This window comes from Macaca mulatta, chromosome 1 (assembly GCF_049350105.2).
Source record: "Macaca mulatta isolate MMU2019108-1 chromosome 1, T2T-MMU8v2.0, whole genome shotgun sequence".
NCBI lineage: Eukaryota > Metazoa > Chordata > Mammalia > Primates > Cercopithecidae > Macaca > Macaca mulatta.
Genome location: NC_133406.1, coordinates 59,797,617 through 59,814,498, shown reverse-complemented (window position 1 = coordinate 59,814,498; position 16,882 = coordinate 59,797,617). Strand labels below are relative to the sequence as shown.

General features: G+C 54.2%; 1 protein-coding gene across 2 annotated transcripts; it reads left to right on the top strand.

Moving 5' to 3' along the window:
- The first annotated feature begins 1,834 nt into the window (after window positions 1-1,834).
- Window positions 1,835-16,774, top strand: ARL8A (ADP ribosylation factor like GTPase 8A). 2 transcript variants are annotated; one of them, XM_015120203.3, is made up of 7 exons: window positions 1,835-2,122; window positions 7,827-7,907; window positions 8,205-8,278; window positions 10,097-10,190; window positions 10,371-10,438; window positions 10,675-10,745; window positions 11,387-16,774. In XM_015120203.3, exons 1-7 carry the CDS (start codon window positions 2,000-2,002, stop codon window positions 11,434-11,436), a joined length of 561 nt encoding a protein of 186 aa, XP_014975689.1. In that variant the 5' UTR covers window positions 1,835-1,999; the 3' UTR covers window positions 11,437-16,774. The 2 variants fall into 2 exon arrangements, with proteins under 2 accessions (XP_014975689.1, XP_077859087.1); XM_078002961.1 differs by lacking the exon at window positions 10,371-10,438.
- The last annotated feature ends 108 nt before the right edge of the window (window positions 16,775-16,882 follow it).

Below are 16,882 nucleotides of genomic sequence, written 5' to 3'. Positions count from 1 at the left end.
CCATCACCTTAGGGGTTAGGACTTCCACCTATGAATTTTGGAGGACATCAACATTCAGTCCATAGCCTTTATCTTAGGAGCTAGAGGGGGACTTATAAAGGGCAGAGGTTAGAAAGATGGTGCTTAGGCCGGGCGCGGTGGCTCAAGCCTGTAATCCCAGCACTTTGGGAGGCCGAGACGGGCGGATCACGAGGTCAGGAGATCGAGACCATCCTGGCTAACACGGTGAAACCCCGTCTCTACTAAAAAATACAAAAAACTAGCCGGGCGAAGTGGCGGGTGCCTGTAGTCCCAGCTACTCGGGAGGCTGAGGCAGGAGAATGGCGTGAACCCGAGAGGAGGAGCTTGCAGTGAGCTGAGATCCGGCCACTGCACTCCAGCCTGGGTGACAGAGCAAGACTCCGTCTCAAAAAAAAAAAAAAAAAAGAAAGATGGTGCTCAATAAACCAGAATATTGGCCAGGCACAGTGGCTCATGCCTGTAATCCCAGCACTTTGGGAGGCTGAGGCAGGCAGATTGCTTGAGCTCAGGGCTTTGAGAACAGCCTGGACAACATGGCAAAACCCCGTCTCTACAAAATATACAAAAATTAGGCAGGCATGGTGGCGCATGCCTGTAGTCCCAGCTACTCAGGAGGCTGAGGTGGAAGAATCACCTGAGCCTGAGGAGGTGGAGGCTGCAGTGAGTCAAGATCTCACCACTGCACTCCAGCCTGGGTGTCACAGTGAGACTCTTGTCAAAAAAAGAAAAATAAAACAAAAAAAACCCAGAATATTATTCTAGCCCAAACCTTGTGATTCTTCTACTTTGGTAACTTTTTGACTATTTGGGGTCATCTAACTCCGGTCGATTGGACAGATATGGTTGATATTGATAGTTTATCCACTTTTGACTAAAACAATAGACTACATACGACTACATTTGAAAACCAAATCCCAACGGGCAGCCAGCAGAGGCTGGGGACTGCCCGAAGCCTGGGCCTACCCAGAGGGTCAGCTGGGGTTGTCAGCCTGCCTGAGCAGGCCCTACGGGTGGGTCCTGCAAGGAAGCGGGCAGGAGTGAGGCAGCTTTGCAGGCACTCCACACCCACTTCAGGAGAACTATCACTTCTCCTCCTGAAGAATACTCTGCTTTTCACCAAAACAGGGCAACATTTGCCTTTGTCACAGATGTTCCTCACTGGAAGCCCCCTGCCAGGACTGTATCTGCTTCGGTATCTTGGGGATGCTGGTAAAAATCGGGAGCAACTTCAAGCGTCCGTTTCACTTGGGGCCAGAGGCTTCCTAACAAGTGGTCGGGGTAAATTGTGGTGAACAAAACAAGATGGAGTATGAAAAGGCCCGAATACGGTTGTCCCTCTGCGCTGGGAGCATTTTGAGAGGATGGGACTCTACCCAGGGATGCTCAGAGGCAAGGGTTCAGGAACAAAAAAGCCTCCATTTGCCTCCCTGTCATAGAGATCTCATCTTCGTGTCCTGGAAAGTGAGTGACACACTCTCCTTCAACCTGGAAAGGCTCCTGCTTAACCGGGACTTCACCCACCTCGAGCCCACCACCCTTTAAGAAAGGGGGTGCCAGTCAGGGCGCGGCGGTGGGGGACAGCGTCTAAAATAAATTAGACCCCATTTCCTAAGCGCCTCTCGACGCCAACTGCCAGTCAACCCCCTCCCCTGAAGCCTGCGGGTTCCCTGCTCACCCCACCTGCGGGTGCCGCCCCTGGTCCCTGGCTCCGGCGAGGGAGGAGCGCGCGCTCGGGTGCGAGCAGGACACGGCCCGGCCGCGCAGGGCGGCGGCGGCGGAGGAGGAGGAGGGCGCTGAAGCCACACCCATCGGCGAGCCGATTCCGGGGCAGCGAGTCGTCGGCCGCCGCGCTCGAGCCTCCGCCCGCACCGAGCCGCGGGACCCGGGCCGTACCGGGGAGGGGCCGCTCCGGGCCGCAGCGCGAGGGCAGCTAGGGGCGGAGGGGACCCGACACCGGGCGGGGCCGGCGGCAGCGACCATGATCGCTTTGTTCAACAAGCTGCTGGACTGGTTCAAGGCCCTATTCTGGAAGGAGGAGATGGAGCTCACGCTGGTCGGGCTTCAGTACTCGGGCAAGACCACCTTCGTCAACGTGATCGCGGTACGAGGGCGTCGGGTGCGGGGTCCCCGGGAGCGGGCCGCGGGTCGGGCCTGTCCCCGCCCGCGCCGCGCCCTGCTGAACCGGGGTCGCCGCCTGGCATGGCCGGGCACGGCCGGGCGCCGGGCGGGGGAGGAGCTGGCCCCGAGTGCTTGGGGCCTAGTACGGCCCGTGCCGTGGGGGACCGGAGCGGCGCGCGACCCGCTCTCCCACCCGGGCCGGTACTGCACGGCTGGGGGCAAGGGAAGGGGGACTAACAGACAGGGCCGGTGCCACGGGGCAGGCGGCACCGAGGGGCTCTCGAGGCAGGAGGGACCAGCTGCCGGCTGAGACGGGCCCCCTCTGGCCCCCGCGCAAGGGGGCATGACGGAGCGAAAGTGCCCGGGCCTTCCTGTCCCGCGGGTAGAGGGTCACGGGACAGGACGGCCGACAGGCTTGGGGCGGGGGTCTGAGCAAGCCCAGCCCCACCCAGAGGGCTTAACCCCTCTTTGCCGGAACCGGAAGCCCCGGCCCTATTGAGGGGGAGGGGAGGTATCCCCCGGGGGTAGAGAACTCAGCTGAGGCCCTTGGCTCAAGCCCAGACTCCTCCCCAACCTCTCCCCGACCCGCAGTGTCTAGCTGGGGGTCCAGGGAGGATGGCATGGTAACCGGAGTTTGGAGACTCCGTCTGGCTCAGAAGTTGCAGGAGGAGGTGCTCCGGACAAGAGAGGATGAGGTGCAGGGGCACTGCCCGCTGGGGCCTTGGGAGAGTGGCTCTAAGGGCTTTGGGTAGTCAACACTGAAGTGGGTGATTGTAAGTCTTTCAGTGCCAGGGGAGTGGTGGGGAAGGAGTTAAAATCTCTCTCAAAAAAAGGGGAAGATGAGTTCCATGGGTGTGAGCTGAGGCTGCAGTAATGGCTGCGGCCTGCCTGTCAGAGCTAGGCTAGACAGGGCTTGTGGGTCGAGGAAGTGTGGGACAGGGACTGGGGTTGTCCAGGGACCTGGCCCCAGTCCCAAAGCTGAGGTTTCCAACAACTGTGAGTTGGCCAGATAGTGACCAAAGATGCTGATGAGATAGGTCAGCAGAGGAATGTGTCCAGCCAGCCTCGGTACCTCCACCTGTCATGTTGTTGCCCTGCCTTGCAGAAGATGGGCCTCCCGGACAGTTCTCAGCATCCCAGAAGGCAGGGTATGTCACTTCATTGGACCTGAGGCATGAAGGCAGATGGAAGGCTCAAGGGGCGGGCACCCTGATTGAACACTGGCTTCCTTTCCCAAACATGCTCTGCAAATGACCTCTGCCCTTCCTCGACCCAGTGTCTCCTGTCTCCTGTCTCCTGATCTGACAGGGCAAGATCTTCAGGCCAATGCTGCGGTTTTGACACAGTAATTTTCGGAGCTAACGCCCCTGGGCTCTGTCTGCCTAGGCTCTGCCCTTTGGGTCAGAGACCCTCTGGTTAAAGTTGGCATTGACTTAGGCTCTTGGATTCCCAGAGCAGGCACACAACACCTGGACTCTGACCTGACTCTGCAGGCCTAGGTGGCTTGGCTTCTAGGCGTTTAGGTGTGAGAAATGCAGCTGGGCCTAGGTATCTCCTCATTCCCCAGGGTGTTACTACAGCTGTGCTCTGGGACAGGGATCTACAGGTACCCAGGTGGGTTCGGTTTCTGGGTCTGCAGTTGAGCCTTTGACAGGAGGGCCCCCTCTAGACCAGCATCGTATCCAGAGAGTTGGAGACTATAGCAGACCAGAAACAGAACCCAAGAGTCCCAAATTCCCATGCCAGGGTCAAGAGTTTCTGTGATGTACAGGAAAAGTCCCCCATCTGCAGCCCACATGGTCCCCTTTTTTATCTTAAATTTGCCACTTCCGCTGCCACATCTAAAAGAGCAGGCAAGCTAAATTCCCTTCTTTAAAGAGGCTTCCCAAGGAAAACCACCCCGTGTGGGCTGCAGTTGGAATTCCAGTGTCCTGGTCACTCCAGCATTTTTAGCTCCTCTGGGGCTACCACACTGGCATTTCTGCCCACCCCGTGTATAATCACAGTTGAGTGTCTTCCAGTAAGAAACAAAGAGTTGGGAGCCCTGTGCTCTGTTCCTGTGCCTACCACTGGATTTCTGAATTACCTTTGCCTGTTCATTTGGCCTCTGTTTGTCTCAGATCTTTTGGCATTGGGTTTTTTCTACTCACCCTATGAGGTCTAGCTGTAAATAGAAATTGAGTTTAGTGTGTCTAGCTGCTCAGCAGGTTAATATGAGCTGGAAAGAAATTATATACAATGCTTCTACATACCTAAAACATCGGCCAGGCGTGGTGGCTTACGCCTGTAATCCCAGCAATTTGGGAGGCCGAAAACAAAGAACCTAAAACATCCTTTGAGTTCTGAAAAAGTTGTGATGCTAGAAAAGTGGGAGGTGTTTTGCCCTAGGAAACACATTTTCAATAAAAGTGTCAAAGACTGTCCTATGGATTAACTAGTCTTGGAGTGCCCAAGGGGACTTAGGAACAATGGGTGGACATTCTAGGAATGATAGATTTTTTTTTTCTCCTTTTCTTTTTTTTTTTCTTTTTGAGACAGAGTCTCACTCTATCGCCCAGGCTGGGAGTACAGTGGTGCAAACTCGGCTCACTGCAACCTCCACCTCCCAGGCTCAAGCAATTCTCCTGTCTCAGTCTCCCAAGTAGCTGGGATTACAGGCATACACCACCACGCCTGGCTAATTTTTGTATTTTTAGTAGAGATGGGGTTTTGTCATGTTGGCCAGGCTGGTCTCAAACTCCTGACCTCAGGTGATTTGCCCGCCTCAGCATCCCAAAGTGCTGGGATTACAGGTATGAGCCACCATGTCCAGCCAGATTTTTAACTCAATATAAACAACTTTCTGATAGTTGGAACTGACCCAAGAGGGGATGGGGCAGAAGGGATTGAAGTCTGAGACAAGAGATTGGGCTGCATGACTTCAGGTTAGTTCCAACCTTAAATAAAGAGCTATGAGACAGGGAGGCATTCGCAGCAAAATTAAGTCATAATCTGATTCCACCTTATCTCCAATTCACAGCTGAATAGGACCTACTGGTGCTGGGGAGCCTGGCTCCTTGAAGGCCCTCCTAGCATCCCTCTCTGCTAAGGTCACATTCTGCCAGGCTGGGCTTCTCATTTACTTGGTAGCCTGTGGATCTTCTAGTTGTCAAAGAGCAGTGATGGTTTTCCATGCTATATAGAAACCATTTCGAAGCACGTTGTGAGTCTTATTTACAGTTCCTAAGAGACCGAAACCCTTCTCCCCAATTTTACATTCAGAAACCCTGAGATCCAGAGAAGTTCAAGTTTCTTATCCAAGCACTCCTGGGATGAGAGATAAACAAGAACTGGGCCTCCTTCCTCAGACTCTGTGGATGGGGATGGGGTAGACTGCAGCATGCTGCTGGGGTTTGGGTAATTTCAGCACACTTAATTCTCCCTGCTTAGCCAGAAGAAGCCATTTCCTCTTCCTCAGTGATTCCTACCTTTGGGGCTCTCAGACCTTTTTGATATCTGAGAGGAGTTAGAGATCCTTTCTCCAGAAAAATGTACATACAAACAAAACTTTGCACACACACACACAGATGGTGTACAATTTCAGGGGATTCAGGGGATCTCTGAAGCCCAACTGTGGGCCTCAGGTTGGAAACCACTGCTGGACCTTGTCATTGGGTGTCAGTCCTGGGTACTCCGTTCTTACATCATCCTAGGGCCCTGACGAATGGGTGGTTCCTGCAGATAAAAGAGAATCGGGCCGGGCGCAGTGGCTCACGCCTATAATCCCAGCACTGTGGGAGGCCGAGGCGGGCAGATCATGAGGTCAGGAGATCGAGACCATCCTGGCCAACATGGTGAAACCCTGTATCTACTAAAAATTAAAAAAAAAAAAAAAAAAATTAGCCAGGCGTGGTGGTGCGCGCCTGTAGTTGCAGCTACTCAGGAGGCTGAGGCAGGACTGCTTGAACCCAGGAGGCAGAGGCTATGGTGAGCCGAGATCCGCCACTGCACTCCTGCCTGGGCTAGAGAGTGAGACTCTGTCTCAAAAAAAAAAAAAAAAGAGGGGGTGGGGAGGAATCGAAGCACTCTTATCAGGGGTCTTCATGTGGACTTGGAGGCATGAAATAAGAGCCAATCATCTACATCTTGGCTAATGGTCAGGGCCCCTGATTTCTTCATGTAACCCAAGGCAAATTATTCCTGCCAGCTGGTGGGAGAAAAGGGCATTGGTAAAGGAACAGGGCTTGACTGGGCACTGTGGCTCACCCCTGTAATCCCAGCACTTTGGGAGGCCCAGGTAGGTGGGTCACTTGAGGTCAGGAGTTTAAGACTATCCTGGCCAATGTGGTGAAACCCTGTCTCTACTAAAAATACAAAAATTAGCTGGGTGTAGTGGTACATGCCTGTGGTCTCAGCTACCGGGGAGGCTGAGGCAGGAGACTCGCTTGAGCCCAGAAGGCAGAGGCTGCAGTGAGCTGAGATTGCATCATTGCACTCCAGCCTAGGCGATAGAGTGAGACTGTCTCAAAAAAAAAAAGAAAAGGAACAGGGCTATCACCCTCAGGTTCAAAGTTGAGTGAGCCCCATCTCTTTTTTTTTTTTTTTCTTGAGCCAGAGTCTTGCTCTGTCACCCAGGCTAGAGTGCAATGGCATGATCTCAGCTCACTGCAACCTCTGCCTCCTGGGTTCAAGTGATTCTCCCACCTCAGCCTCCCAGGTAGCTGGGATTACAGGCACGTGCCACCACGCCCAGCTAATTTTTTTGTATTTTTAGTAGAGACGGGGTTTCACCATGTTGGCCATGCTGGTCTCGAACTCCTGACTTCGTGATCCACTCCCTCAGTCTCCCAAAGTGCTGGGATTACAGGTGTGAGCCACTGCACCCGGCTGAGCCCCATCTCTTTAGCCCAGGGGATAAGCAGAAGTGTCCTACCCGTGAACATGGAGATATGACCTGAGAGGGAGTTGGGTCTGGCCTTATTTGAAGCTTGCAAGTGGTTTAGAAGAATCCAGAAATCTTAGAGACAATACAGAATGGATTTTGGAAAATGGAATTATAGTCAACCCCCCAGTATTCAGCAAACATTTACTAATGGGGGTCCTCTCCCAGGAAGTGTTCCTTCTAGTGAGGAGACACATACATCAGTAAGCAGACAATATAGAGTGTGGGTTATCCTTCCCAACAACTGGAGTACAGTACAAATAAACCCAACCATGGATAATCCCGAAATTGCTTGGCGTGCGCTGCATTTTCAGGAAGACCAATATACTCTGCCCCAGAAAGTTTGACTTTTTTGGTTGGAAAATGCGTCTGCTTTCTTGAGATCCTCCTTAACTGTTAGAACATGACTTGCCTCAAGTTCTCTTCCTGGGAGGTAATTTCTTCCTCCTCTCCACTGGAGAGAAAGTAGCATCAGTTACTACAGAGAGATGTAGGTTAGACTTGAGGAAGAATTTTCCCCTAGTCTAGGCAGAGAGAGAGAGACTGATAAAAGTGGGTCTCTTCACAGGGCATCCCCGAGTGTAGGCGGGACACATAGGTTGGTGATAGCCCATCCTGCCTAAAAGCACGGGACATGCAAGAGTACCCCACGGTGGGAAGCCTAGGACGCTCTGGCCTGGCCTCTGCATGGTTCTTGCAGCCTCTTGGTCTGTGGCCAGGACATGTCGATTTTTGCACCGTTTCCCATTCTGAGTCTTCTTTCCAGTCAGGACAGTTCAACGAGGACATGATCCCCACCGTGGGTTTCAACATGCGCAAAATCACCAAAGGGAATGTGACTATCAAGGTGAGGGCTCGGAAGTTAGGGGGTGCAGAGGACTCTGTGTGTGTGTGTTGGGGAGGGCAATGGAGGCCCCTGGGAGGAGCGAGCTCAAGTGGGGCAGAGGCCAGGGTCCCCCTGCTGAGGAGCTGGGAAAAGACGGTAGAAGACTTCTAAGGTAGACGGAGAGGTGGGTGGAGAGGGGGGAGAACTGGAGAGAAAGCCGGGGAGGCAGAGGAGAGTAGGGCAGGGTAGGAGGGGGCATTTGAGACCATTTTGGTGGCCTGCCCACTACTGAGGCTATCTCACCCGCTTCTTGCTCAGCTCTGGGACATTGGGGGACAGCCGCGTTTCCGCAGCATGTGGGAGCGCTACTGCCGAGGAGTGAGCGCCATCGTGTAAGTACACGGGAGGCATCCCCAGACTCCAGCCTTACCTGGCTCCCCTAGCCCTGCTACCTTCGAGGACCTCAGAGGCGCAGGGTTGTATTAGACATAATCCTCAGTTCATGACACAGTGTCGGTCCGTGGCCTGCCTTTATTTTGCATGCTGCTCGTTTCTTATTGGATAAATGCCCTGAGCACTCACTACCCAATCTAAGAAACAGACACCTGTGCGTTCTCTTCATTAACTGTCTCCCTCCCCTCAACCCAAGTCACCACTGTCTTGAATTTTGTGTGATTTAAATGATTCTTTTTTTTTTTTTTTTTTTTTTTTGAGATGGAGTTTTGCTCTTGTTGCCCAGGCTGGAGTGCAATGGCGTGATCTTGGCTCACTGCAACCTCCTGCCTCCCAGGTTCAAGCAATTCTCCTGCCTCAGCCTCCTGAGTAGCTGGGATTACAGGCATACTCCATCACGCCTAGCTAATTTTGTGTTTTTCATAGAGACGGGGTTTCTCCATGTTGGTTAGGCTGGTCTCGAACTCCCGACCTCAGGTGATCTGCCCATCTCGGCCTCCCAAATTGCATGCATAAACCGCTGCGCCCAGCCCTCTCTTGCTTTTTAAAAATAATGTTTTTCTGGCTGAGCATGGTGCCATACACCTGTAATCCCAGCTACTTGGGAGGCTAAGGCAGGAAGATTGCTTGAGCCCAGGAGTTGGCCAGCCTAGGCAACATAGCAAGATCCTGTCTTTAAAAAAATAAAATAAAATAAATTTTAAACATTGAAAAATGGCAGGGCACAGTGGGAGGCCAAGGCAGGCAGATCACTTGAGATCAGAAGTTCAAAACCAACCTGGGTAACATGGCGCAACCCTATATCTACAAAAGTACAAAAATTAGCTGAGCCTGGTGGCACGCACCTGTAGTCCCACCTACTCAGACGACTGAGGCGGGAGGATCTCTTGAGTCCGGGAAGCTGAGGCTGCAATGAGCTGTAATTGCACCACTGCACTCAACCCTGGATGACAGAGTGAGACCCTGTCTCAAAAACTAATAGGCCGGGTGCGGTGGCTCACACCTGTAATCCCAGCACTTTGGGAGCCCAAGGCGGGTGGATCACAAGGTCAGGAGATCGAGGCCATCCTGGCTAACATGGTGAAACCCCATCTCCACTGAAAATAGAAAAAATTAGCCATGCGTGGCGGCATGCGCCTGTAGTCCCAGCTACTTGGGAGGTTGAGGCAGGAGAATCGCTTGAACCTGGCAGGCGGAGGTGGCAGTGAGCTGAGATTGCACCACTGCACTCCAGCCTGGCAACAGAGTGAGACTCCATCTCAAAAATGATATTAATAATAATAATAAAATGTATTACATATATATGCCCAAACAATAGATTGTTTAGAATAAACAATAGGTTGCTTTTTAACCTGATAACAAAAAGTATCTTGCTAAAAGAAATCTTCTAAGGTTTCCTTTGCTTTTTTCACTCTAACCTTATTTAGTCTTTCCATGAAAACATAAGTGGGTCACTTTGAGAGGGTCTTACAGCTAATTCCAGAGGGCCCATGCTTTTCCACATGAGTAATGGCTTCCCCAGAGTAGCACTTGGAGGCTAATGGCAGGCCCCAGGATTCCCCGCAGCTGTTCACTCCCATAGACTCAGAAAACATCCGAAGAGCACCTGCCTTGAGCCAGGCCAGGTAGCCCATGGATCCTGAAGTGACCAAGCTGCAACAGATGCTTTGGCCTCCAAGCAGCAGCTCCTTCTCTTCCTTGCACCACCCCAGCCTGTGGTGTCAACATGCTTGTCCCCACCCTGCCCTTTTCCCCAGGTACATGGTGGATGCTGCTGACCAGGAGAAGATTGAGGCCTCTAAGAACGAGCTCCACAACCTACTGGACAAACCTCAGCTGCAGGGCATCCCGGTCAGCAGACCTGTGGGAGCGGGATGGGGAGGGAGCTCGGCTGGGAAGTCACTGGGGGCAGGTAAAAGCCAGGCATAGTAGGGGCGCAGAGAGGAAACGGGACCCAGGAGGCCAGCTCACCACCCAGACAACCTGGGCACAGCTGCCCTAGACCTCATCCTCACCCTCGCTTCTCCATAGGTCTTAGTCCTGGGTAACAAGCGAGACCTTCCGGGAGCATTGGATGAGAAGGAGCTGATTGAGAAAATGTGAGTTGGGTGGCTCTTTATATTACTTTCTGCTCTCCCAATTCCCCAGCCACCAGTCCAACAGCCTAGGCTTGCTGCTGTTCTTAGTATTAGCCACACGGTGGCAGCAGAGCCCACCTTTTCAGGCACCTCACCCTCCCCATTGTAGCCTCTTAAGAAAAAGGCCCTGCTGTCCCCTAGTCCCAGGCCCCCTGGATGTGCGTAGCCTCAGTGGACTCTACTCTGGTTTCCCCCAGGAATCTGTCTGCCATCCAGGACCGAGAGATCTGCTGCTACTCCATATCCTGCAAAGAAAAGGACAACATTGGTGCGTAGGATTGGGGAAAGGGGAGGAGAGGGGAGAGGCATTTCTGGGTGTTTTAGTGGCTCTCAAAGGTTCTCGCTCCACAACTTTCCTTTAAGTCCAAAGCTCTGTGGCTCTTGGGTAGAAAAGGCAGCCGGGCGGCCCAGATTCTGGGCACTGTCCCAGCTCGTCCCCAAGTGGTTGTATGATCTTGGGGTTGAAATCGATCCCTGCTCTGGGCTTCACCGCCTCACTTCTAAGATTCCAGGGCTGGACCCTGTGATTCTCAGGTCCCTGCTGGCTCTGACATGCTGTGGCTCTGTCTCTTTCCCAGCACCTGGATTCCGCTACTACTTGTTCAGGGCCGTGTGGCGCTTGCCAGCTCTGGACTTCTTGTTTGTTTGTTTTTGAGAAAGTGTCTCGCTCTGTCACCCAGGCTGGAGTTCCGTGGAGTGATCATAGCTCACTGCAGCCTCCAACTCCACTCCTGGGTTCCAGCAATCCTCCCACCTGAGCGTCCCACGTAGCTGGGACTCCAAGTGTGCGCCATCCCTCCTGGCACCTCTGGACTTGTGATACCCTTAGGTTTGGTTTCTTAGGCCTCTGCTGCCCCAGCATGGCCAGCACTTGCAGGCCTTATAAGCTGTTCTCTTTTCGCCTCTCAGACATCACCCTACAGTGGCTTATTCAACACTCAAAGTCACGGAGAAGCTGAGACTCCAGCCCTTCTCCCTCAGACCAGGGACCGTCGTCATCTAAACCTGAAGCCGAGCTCCCCGCCCCCCCCCCGTCGTCCCCCTAAGCCCACCCCTCCTCACCCAGTGTGAGGAGGGCCCTCTGGGGACCCCAGAGTCCTGTTCTGCTGAGGTTTGAACTCCTGTTTTTATTGTAAAATACATTGCCCCCCATTCTGGTCCCCTAACTTCTCACCCTTCCCCGCTGCCTTTGTCCCATCACCCAGCCCTGCCTCCCTCCCAACAACCCTGGGCCACAGCCCCCGCCCCTGGCTTTTCCCTGGCCCACTCCTGCACCTCCCTTTTCAACACTCTCTGTTATCGTCCTGTGTGTACAGTATATATATGTATATATATTTTAATTTTTTAATTTAAGCAAAGACTAAAATCAACCATTTGATGCTGCAGGGCATCCCTTTCAGGACCTGGGAGGGGGCAGAGTCTGGAGAAAAGGAGGGAGACGCAGGTGGACTTGGGGCAAGTTCAGATCAGGAGAGGTGGAGACTGGCACCTGCGGCAGGTACCAGCCTGGGCACTGGTGGCCGCCCCCCTGTCCCGTGTGTTTCCACCGCCCAGTCTGGCTTGTGCTGGCAGTGCTTGAACCCCACAGGCTAGCAGGGGCCTCCGGGGGCCCCTCCCCTCAGTCCCCAGCCTGGGTAGAGCCACCAGGTACGACCAGGTACCAGAAACCACCAGGTGCACGGGGCAGAAAGCCAGCATCCATGCCCCAGCAGCCCCCTCCTGCCTGCTCCTGGCTCCCAGCTCCCGCCCCTCCCCAGGGCCCCCACCTCCACGGCCCACTTCATTTTCTGTTCTCATTTTGCAGAGTTGCACAAGGAGAGAACTCAGCATGGGGGGTTGGTTCTTGGGTTCTGTTTGTTTATTTGTTTAATTTAATGATTTGTAAAGTGATGTTCCTCTTCCTTTTTTACACTTTTCAGCTCATATTTAACCTCTGTTTGGAAAATGATTCTTGTAACTGTACATTTTTTTGCCTCCTAATAACAATGACAACAACAAAAATAAATGACCAGTTTTGTGTTGGGGGGGTGTATGGTGCCGGTTACTTCTCCGCAGTTGGCATGGGTTGCCACAGGGCCACCAGCACACCCCTGCACACTGGGCACCAACAGAGCCACGGAGCGCGAGCACGTGCCCGCCCGGGGAGCACAATGGCGCTGCACAAAACGGCCTCCCACACGTGCGTCCAGGCTCTTGCGCCACCTCCTTCTCATTCTCTTTTCAGACTTTCATGTAGCCAGCTTTGAGCCAGCAGCTGCCACGTGGGGCTGCAAAGCTCTGTTGAGGGAACTGCCCAGGACTGGGTAGAGGTGGCAAGGGACAGGGCTGGGTGCTGTTTTGTGTGCGAACTGAGCTGCGCTCTCCTTAGGCCCAGTTCAGGCCTCAGCCCCTCTTTCCCAGGCCCTGGATCTCACCGGCAGCCAAGGTTGAGCCAGAACCAGCACCCTGTCCTTCTGGCCCCCAGTTCCTACCCCAGAACCAGTTAACTGTGCTCCAGGGGTAGGGCTGGGCCCACAGAGCCTGGGGGAGTGTCACCGCCTTTGCTGCCTCTCAGTTAGTGCCAATGCTATGGGTTTCCTGGTAGGAGGCCTGCCCTCGCTCCTCTGCCTGATTCTAGTCGGCCCCCCCGCCCACCACCTCACCGTTCACCGTCAGACTGGTCCTCCCTCGGCACTGCTCACAGCTGCTGCCTCAGAGCCTGGTGGCCCTGCCTGCTCAAATCCGAGGCCATCTTGACCCAGTTTCACAGTAAGCCCCACCTCCTCCCGCTCCACCTCCCTCGGCCTCTCCTTCACCCTGGAAAATGGAGCAGGCCCCTGCAGAACACCCCAGCCCTTCTCACCCCTCCCACTGCAGGAAAAAGGAGCCAAATTGTCCCGTAGTCCTGGGAGTGGGGATCTTGACTCCTCATCCTGGGCCCCCCAGCCCCTCACCTTCATTGGTGCCCAGAGCTTCCTCCTGGAGGCAGTCATCAGACCTGTCAGAGCAGTGCCCTGCCTGGAGAGGCAGTTCCCCACTGCTGGAGAGTTGGAGGAAAGAATGTGGATGGAATTTGGCATCTGAAGCTAAGTGATTCTAGGGTACTTCCCAACTCCTAAGGAAAATGGGACATGCCCTCTTGGCTAAGGAGGTTGAAGGGGGGCCAGGGCTCTGTCCCCTGCCCTCTCCTGGCTGCAAGCTTGTCTGGGTTTGCCCTGGGCCTGGGATCCTGGGAGAGGACCAGCAATCTCACTCATCTGGGGCTGTTTCCAGGCCGAGGTGCCTTTCTAGATCCTGTGATCCTCAGTGAGGACTGAGGTTTGAGATAAGACACCTGGTTACCAGGAAGCAAGCGAGCATCCTCCTTCCAGAGTGCCGGCATGCAGCAGGTACTAATAAGACTTAAAGAATTTGTTCAAGGGCCAGGTGCAGTGGTTCATACCTGTAATCCCAGCACTTTGGGAGCCCAAGGTAGGAGAATCACTTGAGTCCGGGAGTTTGAGACCAGCCTGAACAAAATAGTGAGACCCTATCTCTACAAGTAATCAAAAATTAGCCAGGCGTGGTAGTGCACACCTGCAGTCCCAGCTACTCAGGAAGCTGAGGCAGGAGAATTGTGTGAGCCCAGGAAACAGAGGCTGTAATGAGCTATGATCACACCACAGCACTCAGCTTGAGTGACAGAGTGAGCTCCTGTTTCAAAAAATAAGTGTTCAGCCAGGCATGGTGGTACACACCTGTAGTCCCAGCTACTCAGGAGGCTGAGGCAGGAAGACTGCTTGAGCCCAGGAGTTCAAAGCCAGCCTGGGCAACATAGTAAGACCCCCCCAACTCTTAAAAAAAAAAAAAAACACACACACACACAACCTATTAAAGGTGAACAGGGAACAGACCATGAGTATAGGTAATTTGTCATGTTTGGGGCCCTTTGATGCCAAAACCTGGATGCATTTAAGAATCCCCTGGCCAAGCTTGCTCCATCACACTGGAGAATTGAATTCCCAAAGGGGAGGAAGGAATAAAAGGTTTGGGGCACTATGCAAAGTGCTTTATGTATCTTATCTCATTAAATGACCATACTCCTCTGTGAAGGACAGATTATTCCCATTTTGCAGATGAGGAAGCTGAGACTAGGTTTAAGTAATTGCACTCAGGTTCCAGGATAAGTGATGAGAAGGAGACTCCCAAGTGGAGCAGGGAGACGCAGTGGATTTCAGGCTCCCCTCATCCCCGTAACCTGGCATCAGGATCTGAGGGCTGGTCTGAAGTCTGCCCTTGGGTGAGCAAGCATGTCAGTGGCATCTCAGAGCATCCCAGCTCAAGTCCACCGCCCACCATGTGCCAACCCCCCCCCGCAAGCCTAGGACCCCGAAGCAACAAACCCTACATTGTTCCCCCAGCTGGCCCAGGCTGCGGGGACAGTGGCTCTTTCCCAAGACTGCTGGCCTGCTGACTGATTCTGCAAGCCATTCACATTGGCAGGCCTGGGAGGTGGCAGTGGCAGAGCCTTGGAGCCACGATCTCTCCCCCTTCATCTCTGAGTCGACCAACCAGCAGGAGGGAGAGGCGGAGGGCACCCTTTGTGGAGGAGGACTCCTAAACAGGATGTTGAGGGGTCTGCCTCCCCTGCCCTGGACTTCACCTCAGTTCACCCGGCCCCTTCCTGCATCCCTTAGGAAGCTGGTGGTGCCTCCAGGCCTGGCGGGGGGTGGAGAAGGAGTTGGGGAAATGGGGAGGAAATGGTCCCTAGGAGCTTCAGCGTGACAGGCCTGCCTTTGGTCCTCTCTCCAACCTGCTCCCCCAGCCATCTGAAGTTTCTACAGACAGAGCTGGGGACTTCAGTCACCGTGGCAACAGGTCTGCTGAGAAATGGGTGGGTGTCACTCCCCAGCACAAAGGGTGTGCGCATGGCGGCGCCATCACCTAGCAACGGCCTCCCTCTCTCTTGGCGGCATCACCCGCCCTGGGGGTGGGTGCCAGGGAGAGAGAACAAGGCCGTTAAGATCCCCAGGAGAGGGGGAGGGAAGCTTGGGTACAGGGCAGGCTGAGGCCAAGGAGTGTGGGTGGGTGGACAGAGGAGAATGGAGCCCCGGGTGCTCGGAACCCCTGCCTCTGCCCGTCCCTGGGCCCCCGGGACCCTTCCTGAGGCCTCGTGTGGAAGTTCTAGGTAGGCCTGGTGGGCAGAAGTCTGGCGGGACCCAGGACAGAGCTTCAGACAGGGGCGGCGGTTCTGAGGAAAGCTGAGCTCCCAGGCAGGGAGTGATTGGCAGCCTGGCTGAGGCATCACTTCTGTTTGATGCTGTGCCAGCTTCCCAGGGACCCACAAGGCTAATGGTGCCCTCTGGAAGGGCCCAGAGGTGGGGCTGGGGGAAGTGGGACTTCAAGGGCAAGACCCCACAGGAGGAGCTGCATGAAGCATCTGCTGGGGGCAGTGGGAGCTCTGGCGGGAAGGGTGGTGCAGTGGGGGCTGGGCCGGGGCAGGCCGGGGCAGGCAGCTGGGCCGTCTACAGGCAAAACAGTCCATTCTAAGAAACTGAACAAGAGCAGCTCTCAGAGTGACAAAGGTTGGGAAGTCCTGGGGCTCACAGAGGAAAGAGCACTGGCCTCCCTCCAAGGGGGGCTTTGTGGAGAGAGGGCATAGCAGAGACGAGGGCTCCAGGAGAGAGATTTTCCAGGCTTTTGACTTCCCAAGCAGCATGGGGTTTAGACCAGGATGAGGACTTAGGTCTCCCGGCTCCCCGAGCCCTCCATCCTCTCTGTCCCTCAAAAGCCATAAAACCCTTGGAGTCCCCAGAGCCACAGGGCTGTTCTGAACATCAGCCACAGGCCAGGCCAGGTCAGCAGAAATTCCCCTAGGCATTGCCAGGCCAGGAAGGCCCAGGTGCATCTGGGCCCTGCCAGAATGTGGCACAAGAAAGTGGATGGGTGTAGGGGTAGTTCTACCTAGTTTATTGTTTCTCAGGAAGGGCCTCCTATGGGAAAGCACCTAACAGGGAGAGTGGGATAGGGCAACCAGGGGATCCCAAAGAAAGGAGGAGGAAGGAGAGAGAAATCCTCTGGAAGAAAAGAAGGCACCAGTAGGAGGAGGCATCCAGGGCTGGGACAGATCCGGTCCAGAGAAGAGTGTATTGAGGCCGGGCGCGGCAGCTCACACCTATAATTCCAGCACTTTGGGAGGCCAAGGTAAGCAGATCATTTGAGGTCAGGAGTTCGACGCCAGCCTGGCCAACATGATGAAACCCCATCTCTTCTACAAATACAAATATCAGCCGGGTGTGGTGGTGCACACCTGTAATCCCAGCTACTCAGGAGGCTGAGGCAGGAGAATCGCTTGAACCCAGGAGGCAGAGGTTGCAGAGAGCTGACATCAGGCCACTGTACTCCAGCCTGGGCAACAGAGCAAGATTCTGTCTCAAAAAAAAAAAA